We start from the raw sequence: 16,308 nt of genomic DNA on the forward strand, positions 1-16,308 counted from the left end.
GTGCTGAAATTCAAGCAAAATGGACTAGCTTGCCGCGTCATTTTTTCAATTAGATTTTCGGGGGGGTCTTTGAATTCAGTCCACTGTGGATTGATCATTTTCATTCCTAAATAACGATGTGGCATCCTTTTTTTCCTAACATATTACCCAGTCCATATCTGTTTGAATCCTACCTAAGGATGCTCGTTTAACGTATAATGGCTTGGACAGCTGTCCGCACCTCACCATCCGACCACAGGGGTCCCCCAGGGCTCAGTACTGGGCCCCCTATCCACACCACTTCTTTGGGACAGATTATCCATTCGCACAGCTTCTTTGACCACTGCTATGCAGATGACACACAGCTTTATCTGTTCTTTCCACCTGATGACCCCTTGGTCTCGGCACGGACCTCGGATTGCCTCTCAGACATATCTACATGGATGAAGGCACACCACCTCCAGCTAAACATCTCATTGAGCAAACTGCTGGTCCTCCCAGCTAAACCTACTGCTCCCACCTACCCCCCGACCGTTGCGCTCTTCAGACAAACATCGTCTAGCTCTGCCACCGGTACGCTCAGGTCAATTCAAACTTTTTTCATCTGTTGTTCCTCATTGGTAGAACATGCTACCAGTTCATACTAGAGCAGGGACATCCCTCTCCATCTTCAAAAAACTCCTGAAGACCCAGCTCTTCAGAGAATATCTCCTCTTGTAGCACTACTTACAACTAGCTAATTCCAGTGTTGTAGTACTTGAGTCCGAGACTCAAACTCGAGTCATTAGCTAAATTTAGAGACTCGTGACTTGACTTGGACTTGAGCACTGAATGACTAGAACTTGGACTCGGACTCGTGCATTCGCACTCGCGATGACTCGTCGAGGATTCGACTTTTTTTGTAATGACACATATATTTCCTAATTTATGTCAACACATCCGTGATTCGTGGAAATGTGTACGCTAGATTTATATATATTTTTTCACATCGGACACCACACTGATTTCCCTCGTGTAGCAATATTTGTCCTTGTAATTATGTATGGTTTGGAGAAATGGGAACTGCGTCGTATAGATGAGAGGAGCAAGTGCATTGCGCAACACAGGCGCCCAAGCAAACGCTTCTGCAGGACAGGTGTAAGCTACGGCTGTACCTTACCATCAGTCAACAGAAACAGTTTCCAAGTTGACCTAACTTTCCAAATCTGCACAGTATCCCATTAACTGCATGACAATAGGCTATTTACAATATTTTATGTAAAGTAGAGTTTGTAAACACGTTATCATCAACTTAATGCACGCACAACTTTTGTTTGAGCAGGAGAGAGAATACCAAAGAATCGACGCAGCAACTACAGAAATTGTAGCCAAGGCTACTTGCTGCTTTCTTTTACTGTCATGGTTGCTGGTTAGCAGCACATAAGCTTATTTAAGCAAATTCACAAACTCAAGACTTTAAGGCCATCATGGATATAAAACATTTTTTTAAAACAACGAAAGGATGGAGGGAACATAGCAAAGCTTGGAGTTATTTCAGATGGGCTACAACAAGGTAGGCAAAATTGTGGTGCTTGTCAAAACCTTAGCGCAGCTGGAATAATGCTCATAGGCTAATGTTAAAGCGCACACAATGTTTAAAGCCATACACGGTAAATTGGAACAAAACTAAAGGTAACTTTAGCCTTTATAGGGCTGTATAAAGTTGTCCAAATGAATAGGTCGCAATTAGGCATTGTTGTAAAGATATTGCATGTAGTGTGGCCGCCCGAGGCAGAATAGTGGGTCAACCAATTAACAAAGCAGTCAGACGCAGGGGTTGCAGTGAAACAAACTTAGGAATTTATTTATAATGTGTGGGGAAAGTGGATGAGGAGCAGAGTTCAACTCAAATCTTCAGTGCGGGACCGAGGCAGTGTCAATGTAGGCCTACGTGTCTGCGCAAGTGAAACTGACAAACTGAACCTCTCGTGGGTAGGCCAGGGCCCACTTCCCCGATAACGACGGAGAATACGCGGCTCTTAAGAGGGTTTTCTACGATTCATCTTACGATCGTTCGTTTGTTTTTCCGACTGTTTCCCGAACATGCTCGTGGCGTGAGCAGCATGCACTGCTCTTAAGATGCTCTTAAGGGGAGCTGTCCGTTAATAGTTCTGAAATATCCTCTGATTTTACGGTGATGTCAGGTGACTGCGTCACAGCTATAGGCCTACCATTTAAACCGGGATCTACACATTAATTCACATCAATACGAAAATAGAAACACTTTGACATCTGCATGTAAGCATCCCAAGTAGGTTATATACCACACAGACATAAATAATTGTAATTATTTAAGATTAGGTGTTGCACCATGCAATTATTTTTTGTGATTGCCACTTAAGGAACTGCGTTTGAAGAAGATAAGAAAGAAGTCGAGGTAAGAGAAAAGAGGAGAAATGTGTAGGCTTAGATTTTGATTTGCAGTAGGCTACAGACTAAACCACATGTTGCTTATCTTCTGCTTTTTTACCTCATAGGCCTAATAAAATATTCTTAGCAAAGATAATGTCAAACTATTCTGGCGTCTGGTTTCATAACTTGATTGCATTTTTGTAAACTTTTCATCACATTATTATGACCATTAAATGTAGGCTATTTTTTGCTAAAATCTGATTCATCACAGGTAAAACACAATAAAGAATGGGGCGTAGAATTGGATTATGTATTCTAAGTTGTAATTCCTCTGTATGTCCTGTTGGTGACCTCGGTGGTAGCCTACTGTTAAGGCGGCTCTTAGCGTGCTTGATGCTCTGGGGCACTTGGTAGATCTCTGATGTTTTCGCGATGCTCTTAAGCTACGATGGTTTGAGAGCAGTCGGCCAAATCTTAAGGCGTTAAGTAAGAGGGACTTTCGGCGCTCTTGGGCTTAAGATGCTTTGATCCAGGAGCCGCTGCGGCATCTTAAGCCTAAGAGCCGTGGGAAGTCCCTCTCACCTAACGCCTTAAGATTTGGCCCATGTTTGTTCGAAAACCATCGTGAGCTTAAGAGCTCTGGAAAACACTGCTAGATCTACGAAAGTGCTCCAGAGTACTGGATACGCGAAGAGCCGCCTTTAACAGTACTTCTCACTGAGGTCACCAACAGGACATACAGAGGAATTACAACTTAGAATACATAATCCAATTTACGTTCCATTTTTATTGTGTTTACCTGTGATGAATCAGATTTTAGCGTGCTGCTAACATTTAATGGTCATTAATGTGATGAAAAGCGACAAAATGCAATCAAGTTATGAAACGAGACGTTGCCAGAATAGTTTGACTTTATCTGCTAAGTGAATATTTTATTAGGCCTATGAAAAAAGCAGAGAAAGCAACATGTGGTTTAGTCTGTAGCCTACTGCATCAAAATCTAAGCCTACACATTTATCTCTTTCTTACTCGACTTCTTTTCTTATCTTCAAACGATGTTCTTAAGTGGCTTTAAAAATTATTGCATGGTGCAACAATCTAATCTTAAAATAATTACAATTATTTATGTCTCTGTGTGGTATATAACCTACATGCAGATGTCAAAGTGTTTCTATTTTTCGTATTGATGTGAATTAATGTGTAGATCGAAGTTTAAATGGTAGGCCTATAGCTGTGGCGCAGTCACCTGACATCACCGTCAAATCAGAGGATATTTCCAGAACTATTAACGTGGACATCTCCCCCTTAAGAGCATCTTAAGAGCAGTGCATCTTGGCGTTCACGCCACGAGCATGTTCGGGGAAACAGTCGGAAAAACCAAACGAACGATCGTAAGATGAATCGTAGAAAACCCTCTTAAGAGCGTGTCTCCGTCGTTATCGGGGAAGTGGGCCCTGATTCATAGCCTACATCCTGATTTGTTGATATTGAGGCAGTGATTCCATGCAAAAGCCTGGGCTTCAGGGCCCCCTGGCCCCCTGGGCCTGGGCCCGGTAGGCCCGTGCAGTAATCCATCCCTGGCCGAGTGGAGGGACTTGCCTAAAAGGACTTTGACTGTGGTTTCGACTGAGCTGAGAAGTCTGAATAAAACTTCAGGGGGCGTTCCTTTTGCAACTCGGTGACTGACTCGGGCTGACAAATGGAACGTGAAATTACAGTGTGAGTAGTGGGTCTACAGTGTGACCACGTCAACCACAATCAGGTTTGAAACTACATTAGGACCATATCATATGCGACAAAACAAAAATGCACTGTACCTGTCATTGGTGGGACTTGCTGTCTTTGGAACAGTATCAAGCATCAATCGTCAGGAGATAGGAATTTAATTTAATATAGGCCTAATTTACAGAGAGATAATACAAAACTGATAGAAATTAGTCCACATATCAGGGTGCATTCACACTAGATTGTTTGGTCCAGACCCGACTTTGTTTGGACTGAGGGTTCTGTGATTTATGCTAATGTGAGTACAGTACCGAACCCGGGTCCGTATCAGGGCCCCTATAAAACAGTGGTCTGAGGTACGGTTTGTTAGAACTGCAGTTTGAATGTTATCTGCTCCAAAACCAGGAAATAAACTGCTGTTTTTGCAATGTTGCCAAGCAATATTGGTAAAAAAAAAAGTTATGTTTATGATATACAAGTCCACAAAAACAAAAATGTTATGTGAACCAGCTGGGCAGGGCTAGGGGGGCATAATTGCACTCGGGTATAAACGGACCCAGTGTGAAAGCATCCTCAGTGTTGTATTAATCCCATGCATATTGTTTTGCCATTGTTTTGAACTGAAATCATCTCAATTCGCCTTATTCACTCTGTGGCCATTGTAAACCAAAACGAGGCTAGGGGTACGCAAACTGTTTCACTGTTGTGTTCTATGTATCCACCAGTAGGTGGTGAGAACGCCTTAATGATAGTCAGTGTACCCCATAGCCTCATTTTGATTTACACATGGCCGTCCAGTGAATAAAGCGAATAAAAAGGCTACATGCACTATTGTTGCTGAAGCGTCAGCCCTGGTGTGAACTCCTTGTGTGAAGACGTAGGTTACACAAGTAAAGACGACCAAGTTTACCTGTGCAAATTTTTTAAAGCAAAGGGCACTGACAAAGGCAACCAGCCCAATTACCTCTATGCCAATTCTTAATGGAAAAAAGTTACAAATATCTCAATAAACCACAATCACATCTTGTTGGGTGTTTGAATTCACTTTCTTGTAGCATCCCTTTCTAAATTCCAAATTTGGGGAGAAGTTCATTGGTCTAATTAGCAATTCTATTTCCTTATTAGCCTCAAGGCCTACTTGAGGTTGAAGATATTTAGGCACATGAAATTTCTCCATAGCCTGCTGGAATTTCAAGATATCATATGATTATCTTGTTCAGTTATGCACTTGAATTGAATAAGAAACCTTGAGTACAGGTATTGTACTAAACCCACATTTATATTACCTTGTCTACATTATACTTTACTCTCTTATTTGTCCTTATTATTTATGCTGGTCTCTAGACCTTATTTTTGCACTGTTGGACTACTGTTGGACTACTTTTTGCACCTTCACCATGTCACTCACTCTCTTGAGCACCTTACCATGCACACATTACTACAGGACTACCGTTGGACTACTTTTTGCACCTTCACCATGTCACTCACTCTCTTGAGCACCTCACCATGCACACAGAACTACAGGCCAGTCCTGGCCCTGTCACTGCAAGCGTCTCATGCTTCATGCTCATGCTCATGCCCTCAAGCACACTGTGGATTTTTTAAATTTAATTTAGTATATTTAGTATTTAGTTTTGTTCGTTTTTCTTATCTTCTACTGTCTCTATTGTACAGTGGAGTTTGGTTATACGTTTATACTTATATTTACCATGATGTAAGTGCATGTTGTGTGTGATGTCTGTATGCTACTGAGACCTTGAATTTCCCCTTGGGGATCAATAAAGTATCTATCTATCTATCTATCTATCTATCTATCTATCTATCTATCTATCTATCTATGTGTAGCAGGTAGACCTTCTCTGCCTGCTATTTCCAATAGCACCTGCCAGTGCTAATGAAGGGGGCAGGGCATGTGCTTAGGCAATTAATCAATCTAGCACCAGTGGAGTGGCAGCAGCCAGTAGCAATGTAGACTCCACTGGTGTAGCCCCTGTCTGTGCTACTGTCAGGTATGCTGTCTCCCCATAGACATTTGTGTTTTTTTTGTTGTGTAGATTGTGGTGTTTTCATTGTTTAATCTTCTGTGTTTTGTTCTATTAGGCAGCATAGTCATGCTGGTGGGGTAACATGGGTCGTGCTGCTGTCTTGTCTTGTCTTGTCTTGTCTTGGTTTTGCTTTGGTTATTTGTTATGTTTGGGTTTTGTTTTGTTTGTCTTGTCCTATTGTTTGTGTAACTTTCATCTTTATTTAGTAGGGAGGTGGCTCTGAGGGGGGTCTAGTTTAAGCATGTGTGATGTTTTTGGTGTATTTCTTGTAGCTTTACTGTGTACCTTTGCTGTGTAACAGGTGAACCTTTATGCTTGCATGGCATTGGTGTGAACTTCCATAGTTGCCACCCTCAGATCTCCACTTCCCAACCTTTGTCTTAATAAATATTGTTTTCCTGGAATTCATGTCTCCACTATGTAGTTACGAACCTGAAAGAGGTACGATCTCTTAAAGATTCCCTGACGCATTAGGCTTCAGGTTGGCGTAGTCAGGCTGCTGTGATTGGCCCCTTTGCCCTTCCTATGTATCACCCTGTTGCATTCGTTTTTGGCCTATTGATGATTGTGGTTTTAATTGAAAGCTCTGCCAGTCACTTTGGATAAAAGTGTCATCTGAGTGGCTAAATGTAAATTCTTGAATGATTCTTAATTATGACTACCCAAATTCTGATCACACTACATGAACTTGCATACAGTACTATTTGGTAGCACAGGGGCCAAATTGTATACATTTTTTATTATTTAAATAATATTTGTTGTGCTTAACTGCCCAATGACATGTAGCCATTTTATCCTTATTAGGCTAAATGTTTGGGATAAAAATAAAGTTGATTTGCAAGGTGGTTCCATGCTCAAAAGTATTTTGAGTATTTTCAAAAAACAAAAATACAGTATTTATACTTGAAAGAATAATAATAAACAGTCATGTTTAAAATCTTACATGAAGCTTAGCCTAAAATAGAATGGGAAGAGGCATTATTAGCCTACCAAAACAAAGAATTTGATAGACCTATACTAGGGTCTACTTCTATTGCTATTCTATTCTATTATTCTATTCTATTCTATTGCGACTTTCGCAGATAAAGAAGCAACATTGCACTACCCTCCGGAGATCATTGGTAACTGCATCGCCAAACACAAATCTGTTTCAACGGGACTCACCCTTTACCGTAGGCTAAATATATGATGTCAGCATTTTAAAGTGGTGACCGATTAACCCAAAACCAAAGTCCTGTCCTTTACCTGGAAATAGCTACAGAAGTAGGGCTAGAATTTGTTGAATTCTTCACCTGACTCCGTCGGCTCAAGTAGACCTGCATGATGCGTTAAAAGCATATGCAGGGTAGCCTACTGTTTTTGGTTAATTTTAAATAGGCCTACAGTAGATCATGGCTCAAAACAGATTTGATGAATGCTTATGTGTTTGCTATTGTGTCAGACATTATAGCATAGGCCTAGTTTGCTGCCCTATGACTCCGCATATCTGCTTTACCATGACGAAGATCAAATAAATAAATAAAAAACCTAACCGCCATTACGCAGTCGCACGAAATACGCGGCCGATGTTACACTTGGTCTAATCTGTTAAATAATTTATTCCAATACATGATGAAAACAGCATAGCCGACTCGGTTCCTATCGCCGTCTTTCAGAAGCCTAGTGAAAAATGTGTAATGGTCGACGGTACAGAGATATCGTTATCTTTTTTATAGACACACACAGTCGCTGTTGATTATTGAAACGACTAGGCTACTGGAAAGGATGGATTCGCTGAAATACCCGGTAAGAACGACGAATCAAATATACGGTAAAAAGGAAGAATAATGTTGTAGTCATGTAGCCTAGTTTTTCATGTGATTATATTTCTGTGTAGGCTACAGCGAAACTATCTCCAGATGCTAGACGGAACCTGCATCTGCAGAGGAATAGCCATACAGTAGGCTATTGCTGAACGAATATCCATTGAGATAAACCTTTGCATGTTTGTCTTTGAACATATTGAGTATATTATTTATTATTGCATAATTTGCATAAGGGATAAAATAACAAACTACTCCAAGCTGCTGCATCTGGAGAATTAGCCTGGTCAACTTTCACCCATCGGAATGCTTGACAATGAGATGCATGCTTGGCTTGGTAGCTGCTGACCATGGTCCTGGGATACCAATAGCGTAGATCGCTTCCGAGTGATGCCTGATATCCCATATAGATAATTAAGGGTCTTATGTGAACTGCTAACTACTACTACTAGTGAAATGGAGGGGAATGGAGAGATGGGGTGCTTTGGAACGCTGGAGCGTGTGACGTGCATGGGAAAAGAAGGTTCACATCTTAGAAACCGAAGTATAGTAGGCTAGGGTGATTGTCAAGGTTGTCAATCATGTCTATGGGATCCTCCCAAACTTTGTTAGGAAAACATTTAGGATACAACCACTGCCATACTTTAGCAGTTAGGCTATGCCACATTTTTTTGTAGGCATACAAAGTGTAATATGAAAGTAGGCTATTGTAATGTGACAAAGGAAAGCTGTCTTTTCCTGATCCTCCGTCAGCTACACCATCTTACCCATTCTCCCTTGCTTTTGTTCCAACAGCAAGTGTAAACAGCATGCGAGCATCCACGAGCAATGACTGATGTTGAAGCGACGTATGCCGACTTCCTCGCTTCAGGAAGAACTGGGAGGCGGAATGCTCTGCATGACATCCTCCAGAGCCCTGATGACTCTAACCAGAGGGATCTGGCCCTCACCTTCTCAGACCTCAGTGTCAGCAAAGCGGGTAGGTTCCTGAGGGACAGCACTGCACTGCCAGGGAGATCATCTTGTGGAAGTATTATCAATGGGACTTTTTACCAGATGAAAAGGGGCAAGTCACTGTCACTACCTCCATCAAATGTGAATGGACTTGTCAAATGTGAAGGACAACTGAGAAATTGTCACAGTTACTGTCACTTTATTTCATACACAGTTTGATTAATTTTTTGTGTATTATAAACTTGCTGACAATTCAAATAGATGCATTGGATATAGTCTTAATTGGTCTTGTTTTGTACTGTACAGGTGAAGGAAATGGCCCTGGCAAACGCAGAGGCTCATCTACCGATGACAGCCCCGAACATGGCCGACCTGACAACGAGAGAAGATAAGCTGTCACATCTTTGGCAACTGCCACCTTACCCATGAAGCCCCACGGACTAGAAGGGCGCGGCCATGGGCATATAGGGCCTATCCTTTTACAGACTGAGAGGTAGAGAGGAGATTTACCAAACGAACAGGAAGTGACTGAGGCTATTTCCCCGTGTATTCAACTGGGTGGTAATAGTTTTCTGGGGGAGTTATCTGGCACGGGGTGCCACAGATCAAGTTCACCAGCTGCACACTACTAAAGTGGTGCTCAGTGTAGCAGGGAGAGATAAACAAAAGCAATGATCTTGGGCATAGGCTATGGGAAGGATTCAGCAGCTATACTACATCACAGACTTATTCTACTTATGCAACCACCTCCAGGTTCTCTTTATCACTATATTTCATTTTGATCACTTTTGAAAAAGAAAATATTATATCTAAGTCTTAGTTCAATCATTTCCGCCATTCAAGTTAATCCTAGTAACATTAATGATGTGGAATACTTCTTTTCAACCTATCATTTTGTTTAAAAGTGTTATTCACTGGATGGTGAGGTAGTCGTTACAATGTCATGTTATTGTAGTGTAATCATCACCAAACGCACAAAAAGAGTTAAGTGCAGGTGTTCATCAGTTTAATGAAACTCCATTTATCACTTCAATAAAATTGCACTGAACCATTTAACCATTTGTTCCCATTCTAGATTACACAAAGTGTGTGTGTGTGTGTGTGTGTGTTACATTTGTGTGATATACAGTATTTGAAATAAGACACAATGGAACACTTATGGAAAGGAGGACTACTATATAATGGATAGCAAGCATCAGTTAGTTTGAACTGCTTTTAGCTCCTAAAAGCAACAGAGAAACGGTCTACAAAATGAAACAAGCAGCATTAAATACTTGAAAAACTATTTATCTGGCCTGTCAGAGAAAGTAAATTCTTTTATATGTTTATATAAATGTTCCACTTGTAAAGCACCAGAAAAGCAACCATTTTGTTTTATACTTGACAGAATGACAGAAATGTTACAATACAGAAAATGTAAACAATTCATTTTTCTTAATTACTCTCAGAAATCTAACATCTAATTGGTAATGCTGTCTATATGTGCCCAGCATGCAGAATAACTGGATTGAGATTTGGACAAAGGCAAACATGTAACTACTGACGATATACTGTACTTGATTTCTACAGATCATCTCCTCATTTTAGCCGACCTCAATTTGTTATCTTTATCATCATCATTATCAACATTATTGCCAGACTTGGGGTCCATTCAGAAGACACAGACAGGACAGACGTGGCATACTGTACATACATTACTGTATGTTATGTCATGCCACTGTTCAAAAATAGGCTCCCATCAGAGAGTATAGAGCATTCACAATGAGAAGGGATAAAATATGAAACCCATTGCAAGGAATTCCTCACAATCAATTTGAGATGTTGTTGATGGTGTGGTTTAATCTAGATTGAACTTTGACACTCCAAATCAGCACAAGTTGATCACTATTTGCAGTCTGTTTGTTTTGAGTTTGTTAAACTACACTAAAGTAGCCTACCAACTGAATGTAAAATGTAATTTTACCTAGTATACCATCTTGGGTATACTAGGTAGTAGAAGCAAATATTGTACTGTACTGTTGCTGGTGGTTTGCGCCACTATCCCATGCCACTGTCCCACGCCACTGTCCCGTGTCACTTGACAACTGTCCCACGACACTGTACTGTGGCACTCGCCTACTGTACTGCGCCACTATCCCATGCCACTCGCCTACTGTCTCGCGCCCTAACTCTACCTTAACCCATAGAACAGCTGGGACAGTAGGCAAGTGGTAGTCTGGCTTTCACCAGACCGAGCTCAATCTTTTAATATTGAATATTGGTCTGGGGAGTCCACTATGTATTTTCTACTGCACAAGAGGCGTGATCAACAGGCATAGTTCAAATGACTCATGAAATGAAATGTACGCAATTGAATAGTCATTCACCAGTCTGACCAATGAACCGGGTGACGTTTGCAGAGCGACGTGAAAACTCCAGGCTCTCCCGCTATCGTCATCGTTTTGAACCTGCCAATAGCGCGCCGGCAAAATTGTAACGGAAGCAGCAGAAAAAGATGCACAGGTTTGCCTGCCTGAGCTGCAGGGCAAAAAATAAATTGCCGTCAGATCAGGCAGGGTTCACCCAGCCTAGGCAAGTGGCATGGGACAGTAGACAAATGGCACAAGACCGTATTGGTGAGTGGCACGGGACAGTAGACATGGCACATGACCGTATTGGCGAGTGGCACGGGACAGTAGCTGTGGCACCAATAACAGTACAGCTTTTGCTCCTTACTGCTAATGCATCTTAGAGGAACTATCAAAGTATGCATCCTAGCCACTCTACCGACAAATAGCACATCGAGACTGAATGCTGCTCCAACGCTTTGTGTTAACAAAAATGAGCATATCCCAACAGCTGAAGGCTGTCACAGCCAGAAAAATCTCATTATTCCACTGCAGCTCCAGATGGGAATCAGCCTCCGAGAATATAATGGTCACATAATAAATCCGGAAAGCATGGTAAGGGGCAAAACAAATTAATATGACCATTACAAAGCACAGGCTTTTCACCTGAGCCCAGAACTCCTGGTGACTCAGTGCTGTGTTGCCATATTTTTTGTAGATCATCCCCAGTATCCAAAGCTGGACAGCCAGGAGCAAGGAAGTCACCAGCAGCAGCACGGCACAAAGAAGGTAGTTTATAATGGTGACTCCCTTGCCACGCAAAGCATTTCCATAGTCAAAGCACTGGTATTTTTCTTTTTTTGTGTCTGAGCCATACTCTACTATAGTCACCGGAAAAATGACTACCAGGATGACCACCCATATCGCCACACTGGCCGCCAGAGCGTGGACTCGCCTGTAGAACTCCAGTCTGTCCCTCCGGCTGAAGAAGGTGATGTACCGCACGACCAGGATGATGATGTAGAATATGAAGACAATGTAAATGTGCGCATGGATCATCGCGCTGATCAACTTGCAAAACCCGCTGCCCAAATCCCAGTGGCAGCAGATGTAGAAGTATATGCGGAAGGGCACAGTCAGCAGGAACAGTATGTGTGCGGCTATCAAGTTGAGCACTGCCATGGTGGTGACCGATCGCCTGCTGGACTTCAGCGTATCAATCATGAGTGCGATACTGCTGATGCCGACAACAAAGATCACAGTGTACATGGCCAGTAAGGTGTACCTGTACCGATCTGGCAGAACATCTGTGCTGTTGACAGTACAATTCCAGGTTTCACTGTTAAAAATGGAAAAAAACAATGCAATACAATATGTGAAAGTATTCTCACAATTGTGCATACAATGAGGAGAACAGACCCAATCAATGAGAATGAATAAACCCCACAAAGTCAGAGAAACAAGGTTTTGTTTTCTTTTGCTTTGTCCTCAGTTTGAAATTTAATATTCCACTACACAGACATCTTTAAGTAGGAAGAATCAAACACTTTGACTGTGCCACTTCAAAATGGGATTGCTAATAAATGGAACCCACATCTTGCATGGTGATTCTGTCGCATTGTTGTTGCTAATCCCAAACATGAAATTGGATGTGATCAGAGTGTTGGTGTTGATGTGTTCAGAGTTGTATTTCTGGTACAGTCCTCATATGGCCTTGCATGTGTGAGTTTAGTGAACCTATTCCAGTAGGTTATGATAACATTGGTACTCAGCTGATAATACAGCCAGTCGTGCATGTCAAGATATTTATTCTTGTGTGCCAGAGCAGGACGACATCCTTTGACATTATTTGAGCAATTTCACATTTTTGCTTTGTCAGAGCCATTACTTCCCCAACAGATGCACCAACACACCTGTAATTGTTATGTCTCTTACCGGTATGTTGAAATGAAAATAATTGCACTGATCTTGTGGATTGTACCACAGAATTAAAACAATGTAGTAGCATTACTAAAAGAGAAGTTGGAAATACTTCCTATTACAGATGGTTGCAATAAAACAAATGCAATAGGCCTTCTGTATCTACACCTATGTATCTGTTCATAGCTCAACATATCTCTATCTGTCCAAATGGGCATGCCAAACTGTATATATACTAGTTTGTGTCATTCATCTCAAATATGTAAATATAATCAGCAATGTCAGCCATTGTGCATAATAGTGATGTTCAAATATGACTGCAATCCCACAAGCATCACTCAAGTGACCGTAGAGAAATTGAAAATAACCAAGAAAATATTTTTCCACTTTGTTCTCCTATTTTGATGATGCTTCTACTCACTACATTGACTCAAACTATCTATGCTCAATATTCTGCATACTCAAACTACTACATGTAGGTCTGCAAGGCTACAGAATGGCATGACAAACACACATGAGTTTGTGTAACCATTTCAGCTCTGGCGTGGATCTTAAAGGAGAATTCTAACAATTTTTTTGTTTGCAGCCTGGGATGATGCGGAAAAAAAATGAAAACCTGCTCGGGCCTGCAGCCAGGGGCCAGGCCCAGTGGCCCAAGGGGTCAGGGGGCCCTGAAGCCCAAGCCTTTGCATGGAATCATTGCCTCAATATCAACAAATCAGAATGTAGGCTATGAATCTGATTGAATTTAGTATTGGCCATCCCCAAAATGCACCAGAATACAGGAAATCCCATCAAACAAATTAAAAATTTTCTGGGGGAGGACCCCCAAACCCCCCCCTCCCACATATACGACAATTAGTGGGGGGCCCTTAATACATCTGGGCCCAGGGGCCTGAAAGTTCATAATCCGCCCATGGTTGCAGCCAACAGCTACAGTTCTACACTCTGGGGGCATGAACATGGGGGCCTTGAGAAACAGAGATTGATGTGAAAAATCACGGATATTCTCACACATAACATCAGAATGGGTACTTTCATAGTTTAAAATTTATCACAGTCTTTCCACAATTTGAAATGCTTCACATGGCAGACCTGAGGAATTTTTATATTTATCATACATTACATTTACTCAAAATAATGTAATCATGTAGTAAACTATATCACTGATTACTGGTTATTGGTGAGCAGTCTACTGTATTCACATGACAGGAATGAAGGAAAACAAAACAGTGGACACAGAATGTGTTAATAATTGACTCCAAAGAGCTCTTTGCATAGTTAAGCAGCACATTGTGACAGCAGTACCACGTACAAGGACAATCTTAACGATGCCAGTATTACAAAATTCTGAAAGTCACCTTCCCCTTTGAAAGAAAAGGGAACTCTTTTGGCACCTAGTTAAAAGTAATAAGCAATTAACATGATAAAAAATGGCACAGAGCTAGAGAAAACATTATTGAAATATGTAAGAGAGAAAATGCATGTCCTTACTTCATGGCAGCAGTCCCTCCTATCAATGACACAAAATTCTCAACAAGGAAATTCTGTCACTTTGAGGGCACAAAATAAAGAATAATCACTATGACATTGGTAGACCGTTGTTCTCTCTCTCTCTGCCATGCACATACTGAGCACAGTTCAGCAGGAAGCACTTGAACATAAGTCACTTGCGTGGTAAATACCAGGGGAGAAACCACTGTGAAACGTTTGATATACTTCCTTGAACTTTGGATCTTGTGCAAAAATGTTAAATGAGCAACTTAACTTATCATAGCTGCAAAGTGTTCCCCCCAGTTTAACAACTGTGTCGACACAAGCACACACTTGTGTGTGCACTGTAAGAAAATTTCCCGTAAAAAAACAGGAATCAACTGGCAGCAGAGTTTCCAGGAAGTTCCTGTTATTTAACGGTGCCCTGGTTTAACATTAAGTTAATGTAAAATAACAACATTAATTTCCTGTAAATTAACAGGAAACAACTGGCAGGACTTCCAGGAGCTTCCCGTTGTTTAACGGCAGACTACCATAACATTAAATTCCTGTTAAGTATATAACATCATTTTCATGTTGGGTAACAAGAAAAAAATGTGATCTTCACGTTAGTTACACAACAGGTCTTTAATTTTTTACAATTACAGGAAACAAGTTCCATATATTGAGTTCATCCACTCTCAAATCAACATTTTAAAGATAAAAATCCATTTTTTCACATCAGTTACTTATTTGTAGTTTAACAGATATTTTATTTCACAGCACTTACTTGACAGTCTAACAGTAAAGTAATCTTTATAATCTTTGAAAGATGAAGGGACATGAAGCAAGATAATAGTAAATAGTAATTCAGGAACATGTAGACTGACTATAATCGTATTTCAGGATCAGGGAATAAGACACAGAAGAATTATCATGGAAAATAAAAACATCGCATTAGGCTCGTGTATCATGTATGAATGTAAAATGTAGATACATAGTAGTATTTTGAAAATCGGATTTCAAAGAACAGGTAATAGGATACAGAGGAATTACAATGGAAAACAAATACATTGCATTAGGCCCGTTTAAAATGTAGACACGCTATCTAGTAGTATTTTGAAAATCGTATTTCAAAAAACAAGGAATAAGGTACAGAAGAATTATCATGAAAAACAAAAACATCGCATTAGGCTCGTGTATCACGTATGAATGTAAAATGTAGACACGTGATCTAGTTGTATTTCAAAAATCGGAAATAAGGTACAAAAGAATTATCATGGAAAATAAAAACATCGCATTAGGCTTGTGTATCACATATGTATGTAAAATGTAGACATGTTATCTAAAGTAGTACTATTTCAAAATCAAATAAGATACAGAATAATCATCACAGATATTTATCAATTATCAATATCATTGCATCGCATTGGCCTTGTGTACATGTGAGAATGAATAAACTGACAGATTATGTCCAGAAGTAAAGATGAGTATAAATGATAATCAGGGAGGGAATCAAGTAACATTCATGAAAAATAACATTCACTTTACTTATTAGTGATTGTTCTTAGGCTTCTTCTGGGCCTTTTCTGTGAGAGAGAGAGAGAGAGAGAGTTACAAAAACTGATAGGGTACACTAGGATTCATGTAGAGGAAAATTGTGCCAAAGTGAATGAATCGGATGTGAATTTG

The 16,308-nt window shown here is 40.6% G+C and overlaps 2 protein-coding genes across 2 annotated transcripts; one reads left to right on the forward strand and one right to left on the reverse strand.

Moving 5' to 3' along the window:
• Window positions 1–6,062: 6,062 nt before the first annotated feature.
• LOC125306936 (cAMP-dependent protein kinase inhibitor alpha-like) lies at window positions 6,063–9,952 on the forward strand. The gene is made up of 3 exons (XM_048262589.1): window positions 6,063–6,104; window positions 8,738–8,921; window positions 9,203–9,952. Exons 2-3 carry the CDS (start codon window positions 8,771–8,773, stop codon window positions 9,286–9,288), a joined length of 237 nt encoding a protein of 78 aa, XP_048118546.1. The 5' UTR covers window positions 6,063–6,104; window positions 8,738–8,770; the 3' UTR covers window positions 9,289–9,952.
• A 1,706-nt stretch (window positions 9,953–11,658) lies between these two features.
• Window positions 11,659–14,884, reverse strand: LOC125306929 (probable G-protein coupled receptor 141). The gene is made up of 2 exons (XM_048262574.1): window positions 14,638–14,884; window positions 11,659–12,562 (listed from the first exon to the last, which is right to left on the reverse strand). The coding sequence occupies exons 1-2, from the start codon at window positions 14,640–14,642 to the stop codon at window positions 11,659–11,661; spliced, it is 909 nt and encodes a 302-aa protein (XP_048118531.1). The 5' UTR covers window positions 14,643–14,884.
• Window positions 14,885–16,308: the final 1,424 nt, after the last annotated feature.

Source organism: Alosa alosa, chromosome 1 (genome assembly GCF_017589495.1).
Source record: "Alosa alosa isolate M-15738 ecotype Scorff River chromosome 1, AALO_Geno_1.1, whole genome shotgun sequence".
NCBI lineage: Eukaryota > Metazoa > Chordata > Actinopteri > Clupeiformes > Clupeidae > Alosa > Alosa alosa.